This window comes from Meles meles, chromosome 5 (assembly GCF_922984935.1).
Source record: "Meles meles chromosome 5, mMelMel3.1 paternal haplotype, whole genome shotgun sequence".
NCBI lineage: Eukaryota > Metazoa > Chordata > Mammalia > Carnivora > Mustelidae > Meles > Meles meles.
In genome coordinates this window covers 8,293,638-8,312,573 of record NC_060070.1, presented here as the reverse complement: position 1 = coordinate 8,312,573, position 18,936 = coordinate 8,293,638, and the positions used below count along the sequence as shown (strand labels likewise).

At 40.9% G+C, this 18,936-nt stretch overlaps 1 protein-coding gene and 1 pseudogene across 3 annotated transcripts in view; one reads left to right on the top strand and one right to left on the bottom strand.

Annotated features, from left to right (window-relative positions):
• LOC123941606 (WT1 associated protein) overlaps positions 1–10,581 on the top strand; it is a 28,573-nt gene extending 17,992 nt beyond the window's left edge. For 2 of the 3 annotated variants that reach the window (XM_046004955.1, XM_046004954.1), the window contains exons 6-8: positions 2,540–2,718; positions 7,723–7,877; positions 9,325–10,581. In XM_046004955.1, the coding sequence (XP_045860911.1) occupies positions 2,540–2,718; positions 7,723–7,877; positions 9,325–9,908 (918 nt within the window). In that variant the 3' untranslated portion in view covers positions 9,909–10,581. Of the gene's footprint in view, positions 1–2,539; positions 2,719–2,936; positions 4,193–7,722; positions 7,878–9,324 lie in introns of those variants that run through there. The other variant, XM_046004956.1, reaches the window with a different exon arrangement.
• LOC123942942 lies at positions 684–794 on the bottom strand (annotated as a pseudogene).
• Positions 10,582–18,936: the final 8,355 nt, after the last annotated feature.

The window sequence follows — 18,936 nt, the reverse complement described above, 5'->3', positions numbered from 1 at the left end:
TTTTATTTTTTTAAGATTTTATTTATTTGATAGAAATCACAAGTAGGCAGAGAGGCAGGCAGAGAGAGAGAGGGGGAAGCAGGCTCCCTGCTGAGCAGAGAGCCCAATACGGGGCTCGATCCCAGGACCCTGAGATCATGACCTGAGCCAAAGGCAGAGGCTTAACCCACTGAGCTACCCAGGTGCCCACAGTCCTTTTATTTCTTAAAATTATTTTTCTCAGTAATCACATACCTTCACTTTCTGTAATTTCAACTCTTGACCATCCCAGCCTTTGGTTATTTTTTTAATCTGGACATACGGTTCCAGGAAGTCTTGTCCAGTAGTTTGAATATAGTTTTCTTTATTTGTAACACCCACTCTATCCCTTCAAAAAAAAATTTTTTTCCCTCTTAGATTTTCGTATCTAATGGAGTGGGCACTATGTCTCTAGAGTTTCACATTTCTTTAATTCTTTTCTTTTTCTATTACTAAGGATTCTAGATTCTACCCAGTTTTAGGTGTCTGTTTGCATGGCATTCTGCTAGATGCTTGTCACATGTAAAGGATGCTCTTACCTTCAAAGGGCTGACTGCTGATAGAGTGTGAGTGGATTGTGCCAGCAGTTACATCTCATAGCACCAGAGTCTCTTGAATTCTCTCTTCTTGAGTCCTACTCTTGCTCTCCTAGTTCATACACTTTTTTTAAATGCTGGTTAGATACCACACAGTGGATGGCGGTGCCTTACCCCTATGTCAGGACTGAGGGCCTGTTGCATCCTGATCAAGAGGAGTGCTCTCCTTTCATACAACACATGGTTCTTAGACTTCTTAACATTTACCTAGACAGTGTATGCTGTTGACACACTCCTGTGATTTCCCAGCTATTTTATATATACTCTGGCAGTTTTGATCATACCGTGCCTGATCAGAGCCTTTGGTGATGCTCCATCACCCTTTGTCTTCTCATCCCAGGTTTTTAAGGCTATTTGAACTAGAATCTGACCATTTCTAGTCACATTTTTTACAGCTCTTCCCTGCACAGATAAGCTGAACAGCTCATTTTCAGTTACAGAAAAAGGTGCTGCAGAAGGGCAGCAGGAGCAAAAACACAAGGAAAGGGCAAGATTACATGTGCAGATGAGGGCAGTTCACTTCGTAAGCCTAAATACTAACTATGTCAGTGTTGCAGAGTCGTGTTTTCTTTAGGGATCCCAGCCTGTGGTGTGTATAACTCCATGACATGCTTTATCCCTGTTCGGTTATCTTAGAAACTGGTCTTACGTCGAATAAGCAGTTGCACTTTTTTGTTTAAGATGAGTTACTTAAGAAAATATCATTAAGCTAAATAAAAATTACTTCTGTTTGCTCAGTGAAATAGTAAATATATTCCCAATCCAGATATTTGCATTTTTTACTAAATTTATGGTAGAAATTAGCAGTTTATAAATTAACTTTAATCCTATTTAAGCCTTAGTGTGTAGCAGGATGTTGAACCAAATCTACTTTGGGTGTGAAGAAAGTGATGCATTTAATGCTAATAAACTGTATTTCATATTTTAGAAATGTATTTTTAATGTGCTAGTAAGTAATACAACTGAAGTGGAAATTGAAGGTTTCATATGTAAGTAGTGGGGTTCTGGTGTGGTGGAAAAAGCCCTAGATTGAGAGTCAGGAGGCTTGAGAACTATTTTCTAGTCTAAGTTCTGGCACTGAATAAACTGTATCCTTGGACAGTTAGCTTATGTAATTTCAAAAACAAGCAGTTTGGACTTGATCAGGCACCTTCCACCTATATAATTCTGTGATTCAGCTCCACTCAGAAAGAAAAATTGAATGCATACTTTTATTTTGACTTACAGTGCTATTTATAATGATGTAATGCCAACTTACATAAATATAAGCATTATGTATTTTTAAATTTTGAAATACAGATATGTATTTTAAGTACAATGTGATACAACTAGGTGTATTTTTAGAAGACTTATACATAGAATAATTTCCATAGATACGAACTGGAAAGAGTAAACCACTGTATTTTTTTCTGGTTTTAAGACTGACTTTGAGAGAGTGCGAGTGCACAGTAGGGCAGAGCAGAGGAAGGGGGAGAGAGAAACTTCAGTGGGTCTTGACCTCATCATCCTGAGATCACAACCCTAAGCCAAAACCAAGAGTCGGATGCTTAACCGACTGTACCACCCAGGCGCCCCTCCTTGTACTCTTTTATATAATATTTTATATGTGACTTTTTTCTAGTGGGTATCAACCTTTTTAATAAATATAACAGTGAATTTAAGGGGGGGTATCGTTTTGGTGGCAAAGTGGGATATAGCTTCTTTAAAGATTCCAAATATGGAAATGCAATCGTAGCCTTGATTCCTACATGGATAACCTTAAATAGTTGATTGTAATTTGTACTTTTCCTAGAGGATGTTAAGCTCAAAGGGGGAAGGACTTAACAAGTTGGTAAATTCTGTGAACAAAAGGGATTTTATCCCACCTTCCTATGTATATATTTTTCTTTGATTTGGTAGTAATTGTGGTTTTTTGCTTTGTATAGACTCAGATCCAGTACCTCAAGCAAGTCCAGCAGCCTAGTGTTGCCCAACTGAGATCAACAATGGTAGACCCAGCCATCAACTTGTTTTTCCTAAAAATGAAAGGTGAACTGGAACAGACTAAAGACAAACTGGAACAAGCCCAAAATGAACTGAGTGCCTGGAAGTTTACGCCTGATAGGTAAACAAATCATACTCCCCAGTCAAGACTTCCCTGACAGTCCCACTACGAGAAAGCTGTGGTGGGACAGCCAAGTACTCGTTTCCACACCAAGACTCAGACTTTTTGAGCCAAAAAAGCCACATTCTTATACTATCCAGCTTGTAATGGTTAATGTAAAACTTACCAGATGAACCTTGTGTTTCAGCTTTTTTCTCTTCCCCCTCCCCTTGCTTCAGAGGCCTGATGGCGTCGGACTATTCCGAAGAAGTGGCCGCCTCCGAAACATTCCCCTTCTAGAACATGTAGACACTTGAGAAGTGTTTCTGTTTGAAGAAAATAGAGAGAGAAACAGAAGTCTTAAGTCTGTGGCACACTGTGTCTTCAGACAGTATGGAGGAATGAAAACCTAGAGATTTAAAATCATGAATTGAACATGTAAAATTCCAGTAAAATGTAAAAATGGAATATGCATCGCTCTTAACCTTGAGCATAGTGACTTAGAGACACTGTATATCAGTTTTGCCAATAAGACTGTGGACTTCGTGATTGTTGTTGAACTTCTGGGTCAAAACTCAAATGAGGTGAATTTTGCCTTTAAAGAGTTTATTTGCTAAGAACCAATTTAATAGTCATGAAAGAATCAAATAATAGATTTCAATACAAGTAGTTCATATATTTATTTAACCATTTAGTTTGGGGCTCTATATTACTTGATTGAGCCTTACTTAAATCAATGTGGTTTTAATCAATGGTTTGTTCTTTGAATGGTTGCTATTGCTGTAGATCATCTTACTGAGGACTGTACAAACAAAAAGGTGTGGTATCAAACTGCAGGTTAAAACTGTTTGAAGCATTATAAACATTCATTTCACTACTAGATTGTATAAGGATATTGGCTGTGAAGAGACTCACTGCATTATTTTTTTTCAGTAGTGAAATTAAATCCCCATTTCATTCAACAGGCACATGTTGAAAGAGCATTGTTGTTGGTATTAATGGGGGAATGTGTTTCCTTCATTGTATTTGGGGCTTTTGTATTGCACTCTTGATATTAAATTAAATGTGCCTTGAAATAGTTGGTTTTTTTTTTTTGTTTGTTTTGTTTTTTTAAGTTCAAGGAATACTATGATGATTTTGTTGTACTTTTAACATTTTGATTTGGGGGGCTGTGGAGAGCAGACTGATTTTGGGAAAAATTGTTGCTGTGCTCTTCAAAGTGAAGGAAAAGGCTCAAAAGGCTCCGTGTCTCATTTTTAAAGACCTCCGTTTTTCCAGCTGCTATCATAAAAGACAAGGAGACTTGACCCTTCTTACTTTTTGACACCTTGTCCCAGGATATTGCAGTAGAAATTAATGTGGGACAGCTTCACAGGGTGCCTGCCGGAAGATTGGGGAACTCGTGTATTGGAACTGTGGGCTGGGCTAAGTGAGATATTTTATGAATTGAAAAAAAGGAATAGTGATCATTTCTAGCAAATTCATTTAATCATTTAGATAAATGAGGCATTATTTTCTTCATGCTTCCATCCAATCCTGGAGGTGGATTTTTTTCGTCAGATCATTCTATAAGTCACCAGTGCGAATTTTCACTTGGTGATAATGGAGTCTAAGCTGTGTGGAAGATATATGTTCCAGATTGTCCGAACGTTTAAGTGCAGTTTTAACAAGGTTGACTTAAGTTCTCTCTTAACCATTCAAATCAATTGTAAGTATCTTGTATGTTTGTGCTCTAGGGAACTGATTGTGGGGCAGAGGGTGGGTTGAAGAAGTGGTTTGTGTGACTTTACAGCAAGAAATCCGCTTCTAAAATTCTCACTATTTGTGGGGTTGGAGGGTAAGTAACCAAATCTGTTTGAAATTAGCTTATATTGCCATATTAAGGCATTTGTATATATTTTATGCCATTTAAGATCACAGTAGAAATAGCCTACATATTTTTAGCAGGTCAAGAAATAATTCATAAAATGTATTATTAACATGTACTCAGATTTGTTAGCCAGCATCTTTCTTTGCGGCTTAGGTAAGAGTCACTGTGAGGTCTGTGGGTTTTCCTCTTCTTACTGTTAAAATGTTTTTTTTAATAAGGTAATACATGCTCATGTATAAAATTGGAACAGCATGAAGAAAGATGGAGACAAAAAGTGAGAGTCACTCCTGGATGTGACCTTTCCTTCCCCAGTCTGTTCTCTAAGAGCAGTAACCACTGTTAAATTTCTTGGGTATCATCAAGATAATTTCTATGCATATATAGTCATTTTATATATATTGATTTTAAATGTGAACATACGTAACATAGATGATTGAAGTTTGGCGTCCTCCTCCCCCCTCCCCCATCACCACCACACATTTTATCTGTTGCACAGTTTTTTTAAGTACATTTAGATTACTTCATTTTTAATGGTTATATAATATTTTCTTTGTATTAATAAATCATAATTTATTTTAATCACCTGTAAATGGATTTTTGTTCTGTAAAGAATAGGCTATAAACGGTACTATAAATACATCGTTAACTTGAAACAGAATAGTGCTCAATCAGTACTGTGTTTGGAATAATTCAAATAGAATGGGTTGTGGGCCCTCCCCACACACTTTTCCTATTCTGTTTTAATTTTGAAAGAGAAAGATTATCTTCTCTGCTTTAGTTAAAATATTCCATACATGTAACTATGCATATATTTTAAGAGTATTTAAGAGCGATCTATTTCAGTTGTTTTGACAGTCCTGTTTTGCATTATAATCATTTAGGTAATTGTGTGTACACCTCTCAGATATCCTAGCCCCCTTCCTTGTGATCATAAAGCAATGTATAGCGTCTGTTCTTTTTTATAAATCTTTCTCTCAAAGTGTTTCCTTTCATATTTTCTTTGGAATTATTTGATTTTAGGAATGGGTTGGGAGGGTTGTAATTAAAATTATTCCAAAGACAGTTACTTGTAATTGAACTCTTCTCATTTGGGGGGATATGATGAACACAACATAAATCTTACTACATGACATGGTAAAATGACAAAATGTGTAAAGAATAGTTTTCTTAAGACTTGTTTGAATAATCACCAATTTTAGAAGTGATAGGATTGTCTTAGAGCAGGCATTTGTGAAAAGGTTTAACTAGGAATGAAACTTTCTGCATTCAGTTTATGACATACTTTATATGAGATTAAGTCAGGTCACAAATTAATGTATTGGTTTTACAGTATTTTTTCTAATCTCTATTAAAATCATATAGAAGGATTTTCAGGTTAGGTGGAAAACACTGATGCTAAATAGATTTCGTAAGGAAACAAAATTGTGGGATCATGGACAGTAAGGTGGGAGGAGGTACCGGACAGTGCCTATCTCTGACCTCATGGGATTTCTAAACTCCTGTTCATTGAGGCCAAAGTGTGAGGATGCTAATGGGAAATGGTGGGGAGGGCAGGTGTCTGGAGCTACAGTTGTAATGAACAAGAACACCCACAAATAAAGTTACCATATAGAGAATAAAACCCTTAGCAAGTGCTTTCACCCGAGGCTGCTTTGAGCAGCAATAACCAGATTTTACTGTACAACAAATAAATTTAAATTACAGACTTCTGCTTGAATTACATCAGGGTAGAATATGTACTATGGGTTAAAAGCAAAAACATTTTACGACACTGAGTCAAAGAATGAGAATTAGTTAGAAAATGCTCTCATTTTAATTCTGAAGGCCTGTATAGGCTCAGATGCATTCTGCAGTAATATATCGTCAAGTGACAGCCCTAGTAAGTGAAGGAAAGAACAAAGTGTCAACAAAAATTTTTTTTAACCAGTTAGGTTAGGTCTTTCTGAACTTCATGCCATCATGAGAATATATCAGACTGTTCCTGATGGAGCATGTGACTCTTGATCTCAGGGTCGTGCATTCAAGCACCAAGCTGGGTGTAGAGCCTACTTTAAATTTTTTTTAAGTATCAGGGTGTCCCTACTCAAGTATCAGGTCACATCACAATTATGTACTCAGATCCCTTTAAATGGATCATTTCTCTTGTTAAGGCTAAGAAAAGACCCAAGTTTCATTAAGGACTGTTATTAAGGCTTTTGATTGCATTTTTGCAGTTGCAGTGTATGTGTGTGTAGGTTCTGTAGAAGGTTGCACTAATACTTGGTAACTAATTTGTGGAAAGTTTGGTGCTCCTCGTTTGGCAGATACTTAACATATTTGCATTATTTGTGACAAATAACCCTAGTCTTATTTTTCTGTTCTAAAGATAATCCTTTATAACATGAATAAAATCTTAACCACATATCAATATTAAATTTTTAAAAACTTGTGTTGCAGTTTAAGACAGCTCAAAAACATACTAAAAAAGTGGGATTAGTGGATGGAAATATTCTTAAGGCTCTTTTTAAAAAGGTTCTTTAAGGGTGTCTGGCTGGCTCAGTAGAGCATGTGAGTCTTGATCTCAGGGTCATGAGTTCAAGCCCCATGTGGCTGTAGAGATTTCTTAAAAAAAAAAAAAAAATCTTATTAAAAGCCTCTAAATAAACAGTTATTGAATATGCCTCACTTACTGCAATCAACATTCTTATGACAACTGCCTGTGAAGAGGCACCCTCATCAAATGCTACTTTAGCAACAATAAATATATTCTGCTTTACTGCTTTTACCTTTTTAAGAACTTTTCTGTTCTATGAAGCTAAGGACCTTAGTGTTTTATTAATATCGGTATATCTGAGGTTTGCGTTAGTTAACTAGCTTGTTTCCATTTCAAATGATAATTTGGAATGAAACTGGGTATCAGAATCCATTATTAGTGTAATAGAAGGTGTGGCCATTTGGGTACTTTTTGTTTAGGGTTTATTTTTGCTGCTGTATTGGCAAAATACTGAAATGCAGAAGATGGACGTGTTCCAGAAAAGAAGATGGTAATTATAGGGAGGCATCTGCCGTGACAGTTACATTCTGTACGTGTTACATCTATTGCTGTAATAATTGTATGCAAACAAGGTTGTAGACACTTGTCTTCATTTTGTGATGGATGGCTCTTTCCTTTGCAGCCAAACAGGCAAAAAGTTAATGGCGAAGTGTCGAATGCTTATCCAGGAGAATCAAGAGCTTGGAAGGCAGCTGTCCCAGGGACGTATTGCACAACTTGAAGCAGAGTTGGCTTTACAGAAGAAATATAGTGAGGAGCTTAAAAGCAGTCAGGATGGTAAGGGGTTTTTTGGAAAGTTTGGTTAACTTTGCACTGGCTTTAAAAAAACTTGCCAGGCATGAATATTATAGATGAGGTTCTGTGTGTACTAATCTCTGCCAGTGGGTCTAAAAGATTACAAATGAAACATTTCTAGTTGAGTCAGCAAAGCCATTTAATTTGAGTGGTTTCCCCCCACGCACACGCTTGTTTATTGTACAAATTTTTATATAAGTTTTTGGTTTTGGGGGGATTGGAATTTGGTGAAAGATGGGCTGTTTAGTACTAAGGCATTACATATACAAATTTATATTCAGTATTTAAAAGGAGATTATCTTCATTTAACCAGTTTCTAAGTGTAAATCTTAAAAGTATTAGGCTATACAGTGGTCTAAAAATACAGAATTAATTGTACCTGTTACGGTCCTGTTTAGTAAATAAGATGTAATGTTTAAATTTGCTGAAGATAAACTGAACTGTCAGCCCCTGTTGCCCCCACCTGCCTTCTTTGGGGGGCAAGTATAGCTGCATCCCTTCTGTTTCTCTTCCTTTTGAGGAAGATGAATAGTAACTAAAATATCTGAACTCTGGAAATTAAATTGAAAGTTAAGGGGTGCCTGGGTAGCTCAGTCAGTTAAGCATCTGCCTTTGGCTCAGGTCATGATCCCAGGATCCCGGGATCAAGCCCCGTATTGGGCTCCCTGCTCATTGGTGAGCCTGCTTCTCTCTCTTGATCCTGCTGCTGCTGTTCTCTCTCTAATAAATTTTCAAAATAAATGGAAATTAATATATTTGACAATGGCAAAGATTAGTAATCAATATAATACCTTTTAAAGTACCTTTTCAAAGTGATAGTTATTAGCTCTTAGTATTTGTTAACATAGTGACTAGGAGATTTTGTATAGTAGCGAAGGACTTTACCCTCTGTCAAGCGTTTTTTTTTAAGGACTTAATGGACATGTGTATTTTTTCAATTTTCAAGAGTGATTTTCTCTGATTTTTGTTTTCCTCATAGCATAGACCTCTTCTGAGTGTTAGGTTAGAGGACCCACTGCTCCCTAGGGCTAGACCTGCTGTGGAGCTGAGACAGACACTGGCTAGGGGGGTAAGGAGGAAGGGGACCAGCATGTGGGTCCACAGGTAAACATGTTGAGTAGGTTTGGGGGGCTATAATCAGTTGTATATGGCTAGATGATTTGAATCAGTTTTAACTTAGTTGCTTTAAGATATTTTAAGCATGTCTCCCCCCCCCCCCCCAAATCAGTCATTCTTCAATTACTTTTTTTTAAATTCCAGGCCAAAAAAAATTAAAAATGTTTTGTGATTTTCAGAATTGCATTCATTCACTTAAACATTTATTGACTATCTGGCTTTATGACAGACACTAATATTTTAAAATATAAATCTTTAAAAAGCACAGTATGTTTAAGAGATATTAAAGTAGGTTTGACTCTCCTTTGCACAGAACTGAATGACTTCATCATTCAACTTGACGAAGAAGTAGAGGGTATGCAGAGCACAATTCTAGTTCTTCAGCAACAACTGAAAGAGACTCGCCAACAGTTGGCTCAGTACCAACAGCAGCAGTCTCAAGCTCCAGCCCCAGGTACCAGCAGGACTACATCTTCCGAGCCTGTAGGACAGGCGGAGGCCACAGGTAAAGACTGCAGTCGGCTGGCCAACGGACCAAGTAATGGCAGTTCCTCCCGGCAGAGGACGTCTGGGTCTGGATTTCACAGGGAGGGGGACACAGCCGAAGATGACTTTCCTTCTTCTCCAGGGAATGGTAATAAGGCCTCCAACAGCTCAGAGGAGAGAACTGGCAGAGGAGGTAGTAGTTATGTAAATCAACTCAGTGCGGGGTATGAAAGTGTAGACTCTCCCACGGGCAGTGAAAACTCTCTCACACACCACTCAAATGACACAGACTCCAATCATGACCCTCAAGAGGAGAAAACAGTGAGTGGGAAAGGTAACCGAACTGCGGGTTCCCGCCACGTTCAGAATGGCTTGGACTCAAGTGTAAATGTACAGGGTTCAGTTTTGTAATATTTTTTCCAGCAAATTTTTATACAGTGTCATTTAATTTGGGAGAGGATGCTGTCCAGAAAACGCATACTTTTTGTCACAATTTGCCTTTTTTTGTGGGTGTGGTTCCCCCCCCCGCCCCCTTTTTTTTTTCCCCTTCCCCTTCTTTGCTTCAATACCTCTGCCACTTTGGAAATTGTAACAGTTAATTACCTTGAATGTTGCTAAAAGGACATTTTGTGTAGGGTCAAGTTATTTTTATATGAGTTAATGTGAAGTTGTAAATGGAAATCTTTCCTTAAAGTATAACACAATGATGTCTGTATGAATCTGTGTCTCTCCTAGAACCTGTGCTGTGTAAGGGCATTCTTACTCATGCTGTTATTATACTTATGCACCATTCAGACTTGTTAGAGTAGATGTGGGTTTATGACTGCCAAGTTTGCCCAGTACAGTAGTTTTATCACTAAAAGTTGGACTTGCTGATGGAGTCCTATAGTAGTTTCAGTGTTAGATACAGTTTTTCCACCATACATCTGTGCATTTCCTCTTTAGGTGACTGAATGTTTAAGAAATTTGTGTGCATAGTTACTCAGTTTTTATGAACTGTTGTATCCTGTTAATGCATATTGCTCTGTGACTCCGGTATATCTTATCTGTACTGACCAAACCTAAATAAAGATTTTTATTGTAACCACTTGCATTCGTTTTTTTATTTGCTTGTATGTATATGTTTAGCATTTGTCACTTCTCTTCATTGAATTGCTGAGTTTCTACTCCTCATCCTTCAACATACCACAATGGTGAAGCTTAAGTTCATGCATCAATTTTGATTGTGCACTTAATTTTTAAGGAAGGTTTGCTTTATGGCATGTGGCTGGCTGGCTCCGTGGAGTATACAGCTCTTGATCACAGGGCTGTGTGTTACAGCCCCACGCTGGGTATAGTAATTACTTAAAAAAATAAAATCTTTAAAAAACAAGTATGCTATGTTTTTAAAAAATGAACATGGAATTTAGGACTATAAATGTTTTTTCAGACTTGTAAAAATAATGATAAAATACTCAAATATTTTAAATATAAAGAAAAGTATAAAGAAAAATAGTTATGTATTAGTTTTTAGTTGAAAAGTAGATTTTGTTTTTGCGAAATGATTTAAGGTAACGGGTATCTGTATAGGCAATGATTTTTTTTTTTTTAATATTTTATTTATTTGACAGAGAGAAATCACAACTAGACAGAGAGGCAGGCAGAGAGAGAGAAGGAGGCAGGCTCCCCGCGGAGCAGAGAGCCTGATGCGGGGCTCGATCCCAGGACCCCAAGACCACGACCCGAGCCGAAGGCAGAGGCCTCAACCCACTGAGCCACTCTCTATTTGATAGAGCACAAGCAGGGGGAGCATCAGGCAGAGGGAGGGGGAGAAGTAGTCTCCCTACTGAGCAGAGAGCCTGACAGTACTTCATCCTAGGACCTGAGATCACAACTGGAGCCGAAGGCAGATTCTCAATCACCTGAGCCACCCAGGGGCCCCAGTGATGTTCATTTTAAAACACTGGCCACATTCAGGTCATGATCTTGGGGTCATTAGATCAAGTCTCACATCGGGCTCTCTGAACACCGCAGAGTCTGCTTGGAATTTGTCTCTTCTGCCCCCTCCCTGCTGCTCGCTTGCTCGCTTGCTCTTCCTCTAGAGTAAATCTTTAAAAAAAAAAAAAAAAAATTGGCCACTGCTATTATAATAACATGTCTGCTGATACTACGTGGTAAGGCTGTGGGGTGTTAAAATGAAGGAGAAAATGATTTTGACTCAAGGTTGCTTCATTGTCTGATTTTTTCTTTTTAAGATTTTATTTATTTGACAGAGCAAGACACAGCAAGAGAGGGAACACAAGCAGGGGGAGCGAGGGAGAAGCAGGCTTCCCGCTGAGCGGGGATCCTGATGTGTGGCTCAGTCCCAGGACTCTTGGAATCATGACCTGAGCCAAAGGAGGATGCTTAAGGACTGACTCAACCAGGTGCGCCATTGTCTGATTTTAAACAAAGTCTGTGATATGGAATGGCTTTCGAATCTGTAGCTCTTCATATATGTGGTTGAGATGAAATGTGATTTCTGCCGAAAGCAAAGTATTTTCTTGTTTTAGGTATTGTAACAAAAGGCACCTTGGAAATGGAATTATGACACTTGAAACTGAGGACACTTGAAACTGAGCTTATTTGAAAATAGCTCTTTTTTTTCTTTTTACGATTATTTATTTATTTGGCAGAGAGGTCACAAGTAAGCAGAGAGGCAGGCAGAGAGAGAGGGTGGGGAAGCAGGCCCCCCGCTGAGCAGAGAGCCCGACTCGGGCCTTGATCCCAGGACCCTGAGATCATGACCTGAGCTGAAGGCAGAGGCCCAACCAACTGAGCCACTCAGATGCCCAAGTCTTCTTTTTTAACAAAAGATGTTATTTATTTGACAGACCGAGAGATGGAACACAAACGGGGAGTAGGAGAGGGACAAGGTTCCCACCGAGCAGGGACCCCAATACGGAGCTCCATCCCAGGTCCCTGGGATCATGACCTGAGCCGAAGGTAGATACTTAACAACTGAGCTACCCAGGCGCCCTCCTGTGTTTTTGCTTGTTTAACTGGCATACAGATACATCCTGTCTCCACTGATGTGTGTAAGATGCTGCGCTCCCCGACTTTTGATTAGCCTCTCCTGTAGTCTCAAGTAAATAGATCCTACACAATTTTAAATACATTTATTTAGGATAATTTAACGATTTGGTGCATATTAAAATACTAAATATTCCCTTGATTTATGAAGTGCTTTTTTTTTTTTAAGATTTTATTTATTTATTTGACAGACAGAGGTCACAAGTGGGCAGAGAGGCAGGCAGAGAGACAGGAGGAAGCAGGCTCCCCGCTGAGCAGAGAGCCCGATGCGGGGCTCGATCCCAGGACCCTGGGATCGTGACCTGAGCCGAAGACAGAGGCTTAACCCACTGAGCCACCCAGGCGCCCCAATTTATGAAGTACTTTTGACTTCGGTTTTCTCATGTATGTCCTTTTTTAACTTGCCCAGTTTAAACAAAAATGGAATTTCTTTCCTTTGATGTTCTGTCATCTTTGGTGTACAATAGGAAATTTTCAACAAGCGATAGAAGTTTTATGACTAAATTTAATGTAGACCTGTTGTATGTCATTACCAATTTTCAAGTTTCTGTTGTATCTGTGTTAGTTGATGAGTAACTTGGGCAGAGAACTTCAGATTGTGCAGAGTAAGTATTCTTCATTTTTGGAATTGGATACTTTTTTTGGACTATGATAAGAGAGGTGGTAAATCATAATCCAGGATGAGAGAGTGGCCTCTGGAACTAATGGATTTGAATCCTGGCTTTACCACTTAACCTGCTTTATGGCCTGCGGAAACTCCTTTCTCCGTCTGTGGCTCAGTTTTTTCCTGTAAATTGCATTAAATGAGTTAATACATGTAAAACGCTTATGACAGTGCCAAGCACAGAGTGATTGTTCAGGAGATCTTAGCCATTACTATTATCTCAAAGTTCCAGTCCTGATGACAGGCCATCTCCCTTGATCAAACTACTTCAAATATAAATTTGTATTATTGGATAGAAAAGACAGTAGCTTACTTTAAATGGATTGTGATGTCTTGAATGTAATAGTGAGAAGCTATTAAAAGTGTATTACTTCTCTTTAAGTGGGACGAGTGGGAGTGCTGAGGCATTCTTTAGATGACTCCTGGAACTGAGAACCCCACCATTTGGCAAAAGTTTGAGTGTACTGCCAAAGAAGGTTAATTTTAAGGGCAGTTGACTTGGATAAAACCCCAAAAGTTAGTAAGATAGTTCCAATGTCCCTACTTTAGCATCATTCCAGGGATATTTGTACTATGAAGATAGTAAAAAACCAAAAAACAAAGACAACAACAAAACTTAACATTTTGATTTCTATTGAATACTTAACATGCCAGAAACTGACACATACTTCATATGCAATTCTACTATCACCCCCTTGATACGAGGCACTTGGGTGTTTTACAGAAAAAGAAATGGGCTTCAGAGGGTTAAGTGATCTCCCAAGGGTTGGTAAGTGTTGGGTCAGCCCTTTAGGTGCTGTCATCAAAGCTTCCTGGACAATACCCACCTCCAAGCTGGCAGCAGAAGCGTATCTGACTCCAAGAGCCCAGGCTTGGCGCTGGAGTCGGGAGGAAAAACTGCTGGAGCGGAGCGTGATATCTCGCAAGCCATCTGAATGGTTGCTGCGCCAAATACGTAGGAGCTGCAAACAGCCAAATGCGGCGACAGGGGGAAATGCAAACTATAAAAATCTTGAATATATAGTTGAAGATGCTGGCTAAAGTAAGAGGCTTTAGTTAAGAATAGTCTTGGAGGGGCGCCTGGGTGGCTCAGTGGGTTAAGCCGCTGCCTTCGGCTCAGGTCATGATCTCAGGGTCCTGGGATCGAGTCCCACGTCAGGCTCTCTGCTCGGCAGGGAGCCTGCTTCTCTCTCACTCTCTCTGCCTGCCTCTCTGCCTACTTGTGATCTCTCTCTGTCAAAATTAATAAATAAAATCTTTAAAAAAAAAAAAAAAGAATAGTCTTAGAAGTGGATTGACTTTTGAAGGATGCACCAGTTTGTGGACGAGAGGGATGAGAACATTTCCTGAAGGTCTGGCGTGACGGGAGGGTGGTGTGCCAGTTGCCACTTCTTCACATGAGGTTCAGTTGGTGCTGCTGCCGGGAAGGTTGTAACGAGAACAAACGTAACCATGCTTGGGACAGAGGGCTCTCTAGATGTTTGTTTCCTTGGCCTCTCAGCTATGTTTGATGCAACTGAGCCCTCTAGCTTCTGGGACACTTCTCAGAAGCTAGAGGGCTCAGTTGCATCAAACACAAGGCAAAGCCATTCTTTCTCACAGTTTTCTCTCAGATATTCCTTATTTTCCATTAGTAGCAGTTTGTCCTCCAGACCATTGCCCCCTCCTTTGTTGACTCTTTCTTGGGAGTTCGTCTATCCCCGTGGTTATAATGAATACTTCCTACAACCCTGGGCGATGTTACCTTTGACCTGGAGCCACCATGGGGGACGTGTGCCAGGAAAGAAGGGAGCTCCCACGGCTGTCACGAGTGCACCGCCAACCAGCTGCGGCCGGTCCATAGTATTGGGTCACTGCTCCCTCCAGACTAACCGGAGAGTTTGCTGCATGGGAGGTTGTGCAAATCTACCTCCTGGCTAATATCTGGCCAGTACTCCTGCAACCCTATTTGTGAAACCTGACCCAGAATGGCTGCAAGGCCCCTTCCGGAGAAACTGGCCCAGTAGCACTGCTGTAGCCACGGCCCTCGCTTGCACTTGCAGGTGATGGTGGCTGCCCACCCGCTCCACCCGCCTAGGCAGCACACGACTGTAGATCTGATGCCATTTTCAAAATGATGCTCTACTTTTGCCTATTCGTTGTTCTTCGTTCCTATCTGGCCCATACAGAGCTCTGAATAGAGCTTGATGAGCTACTAAAATGAGGAACCCCCTGCCGCAGGTGTGTGTAGCCCTTCAACAGAAGCAAGCAAGCATCCTTTCAGTTTTGCCCTTAACTTGGTTCTTGATCAGGCCTCTAGGTAGGAAACAGTTGAATACATTCCTTGCATCCAGAACAATAAATTCATATTCATTTGTGTTAGGCACTGGGCATAGAGAATACACTATATTCATTCATACTTAATTCCTGCAATGTATTAGGGGCTATGCATAACGCAGTGTAACAAGATGATCTTGCAAAGCTTATGTAGTCTACTACAGGCGACAGGATGAAACTACGAATTTTAACATCTGGTAATGAGACAAGTTAGGTAGAGGATGCCAATGGGCACCAAATGCAGGAGGTCGGAAGGCGTCCTGGAAGAAGTGGTGCCTTAGTGGAGTGCTTGCTACCCAGTAGATTGGCTGACAGAAGATAAGTTACACCTGAGATTTTGAACAGAGATGAAACAAAGTCTAGAAGAGGTGGATATATAATGAGATTGGTTTAGTTGTGTTAAATTTGATGGGCTTGTGGGAGATTTTAATGCAGAGAGCATCTGCTCAGGAGACAACTAGATGAGAGAGATTTCAGGGTGGTCAGCATGTAGGGGTGACTGAAGCCATGGGAGTGACAGGTATTACCCAGAGTGCTGGTGCGAAGTAACAACCTCGGGGAAAATATTAAGGGGCAGTCAAAGTAAGCCCACAAAGGAGACTGAGTAGCCTCAGATGTAAGGGGACACCGGGGTAGAACAGAGCGTGAAGCCAAGGCACAAGTTCCGGACATTCCTTGAACTCGTATGTTTCAGAACAGGGACCACAGTGCAGACAGAAGGATCTTAGATTTGCTGCTGAATTCTTAGGGAGGACTGCTGACAACCACTCTTCCAGACCAAGGGTTTTTTCCAAAGAAGACACTGTTAACCAAGCTATTCCTACTGCGGGGCCAATGCTCTAGCTGTCTTCTCTGGTTCATTTGGCCCATCCGCATACCTCTGCAAAGTCTTATGTAGATTCCTAGGACCTAATGAGTTTTCAATCTGCTTGAAAGCTCGTCAGGAGGAGGCTTGGCAGCAGCTTCCCTCACACAACCTTGTGACAAATTTCTCTTGTCCTAGTGTTCTCAACAGGTTGCACTGCCTGCTTAGAAACCCCTTTCCTGCCTCCCATATCCAGAAATCTTACCTTCCTCCCAGGAATTCAGTGTGGATAAATCAGGATGCTCTCAGTGGCATGTGATAGCTTGTCTAATTCAAGCTGGCTTAAACAAGGAGGAATATTTGTCTCACGTTGTTGGAAAATCCGAGGTTGAATTCAGACACTGAACTTAGGGTTGACCTCAGAGATGCAGAGATGCCCTCAAAGGCTGTACTCTCTCCATCTCTGTTCTGCTGTCCTCAGTGTGTTGGCCTTGCCAAGGGTCATGCTTGTAACCGTCCCTCAGAATAATACGCTGCTTAAACTATAACTTTAACCAATGAGGAGTTGTACTGGTCAGGCAAGCATGCTTAAAGATGACCTTGAGAAAAGCATGTACTAGCAGCAGGCCTCAAGCGGAGGGGATGATGCACGTCCTGGAAGCCAAGCAGCTGGGAACGCCGGCCTGCTCAGGAGGGAACACCGGCCGCTTCCCTTTTCCGTTGTCTCCCCCATGTTGTCTGAGAAAGCCTCCTGTTACAGCTATCCCTTTAAATGCGTTAGCACAACTACAAATCATGCTGCTGGACCAGACATGCCCTGCTCTTCTTGTTTACTTCATTTACCTCTAAAACTTGTGACCTACAGATGACTCCTCGTTTACCTACTAGACATACGGCTAATGCATAACCTTCTTTTCTTCTCCTTTGTTATCTTGCATCTAATAAATACGGGATTGAGGACTTGTTCGGGCACAGTCCTTCCAGCTGTCGTCCCCTGCTCCCGTTCTCTTACAGCTGACTTGTGTGTACCTCGTTCTTCCCCCGTGCGCCATTAGGAAAGCAGCAATGCCAGCTCCCCTCTTGCTCAAGGCCTTGCATCCAGACACTGTCCAAAGGAAAGAAGGATCCATCCTTCTATTTCTTAGAAGTGAGAATACTGTTCCCAGAGCCAAGCCAGCCAGCTTCCCTTCACCCTTCTGTGGCCAAGATTGGGTCACGTATCTATTCTGAAACCATTGCCCAGGGCTCAGATTGATTAATTAGAGTAAAATGGATGTTGGGAATCCATCACTATAATTGATCTATGGAAAGTCTAAAAGCCATGATATCCCAGCTATCACCGTTGACCCCCCCAGGTGTTTACCGTTTACTCAAACACACCTTGCCAATATTGACAATTATTGTTCAATATTAATTACTCAAAAAAGCTTTAAGAGTTTTAAATATTTTCTAAGATTTATTTGAGAGCCTGTGGGCGCGCATGAGCAGGGGAGGGGAAAGAGAATTTCAAGCAGATGCTGTGCTCTCACGGAGCCCAACTCGAGGCTCAATCTCACAACCCTGAGATAATGACCTGAGCAGAAACCAAAAGTCAGGTGCTTAACCAACTGAGCCATCCAAGCGCCCCTAAGATTTTATTTTCAAGTAATCTCTACCCACAATGTAGGGCTCGAACTGATAACCCGGAGCCTGAGTTGCATGCTCTGCCAAGCAAGCTGCCCCAATTATTATTCAAATATTTGTTTCCGTATCTGTGGCTGACTCTGATCTCTACGTGGGGTCTTGGGCAGCCCTAGGGGATTGTTAAAGCTTTTGGATAATATCATGAAAATTCATTAATATTTATTTATTTATTTAAAAAATTATTTATTTATTTATTTGACAGAGTGAGACACAGAGAGAGAGAGAACACAAGCAAGGGGAGCGGGAGAGAAAGAAGCAGGCTTCCTGCTGAGCAGGGAATCCGATGTGGGCCTTGATCCCAGGACCCTGGGATCATGACCTGAGCTGAAGGCAGCCACTTATAGGCTGAGCCACCCAGGCGCCCCGAAAATTCATTAATATTTATTAATGCATTAAGCTCCTTGTGGGTCCAACACTGCCCTGAGGGCTAGAGAGAAGACAGGGCAAGGTCTGTCTCTGGAAGGGTAGGCTATACTGTGGGGTGTGTTTAGAAGAAAACACCCAAACCGGAGGCTGAAAAGTGAATGGGCTGGGGGAGGGGGTGATATTAAGGTCCTAGATAGATCTGAGAAAGTCTGAGCTTTGCCTGGTAAGAGGAAGTCATAACGGGTTTGAAATAGGACTGGTCCAGCTTGTTACATGCGCCCGCTTCTTGCAGATTTCTCCAAACTGTTAACTGGAGGAAGTCCTTTTGGTCTGTGGGATTGAGACACGCCAACCTCCCCACACACCAGCGCGGGAGCGGATCTGCGAGCATGATGATAAGGCAAGTGGTGCCGACCCCACGGGAAGGCACGAGAAGGGCTTGCCCAGAGGAGAACCAACTTAAGCCCGAATGAATGGATGATCACGGGCGCCCTGTCAAAATGGAGAGGCGCTTTCGAAGCCACCAGGGCAGAAGCACGCAGAGAACCGCCTGC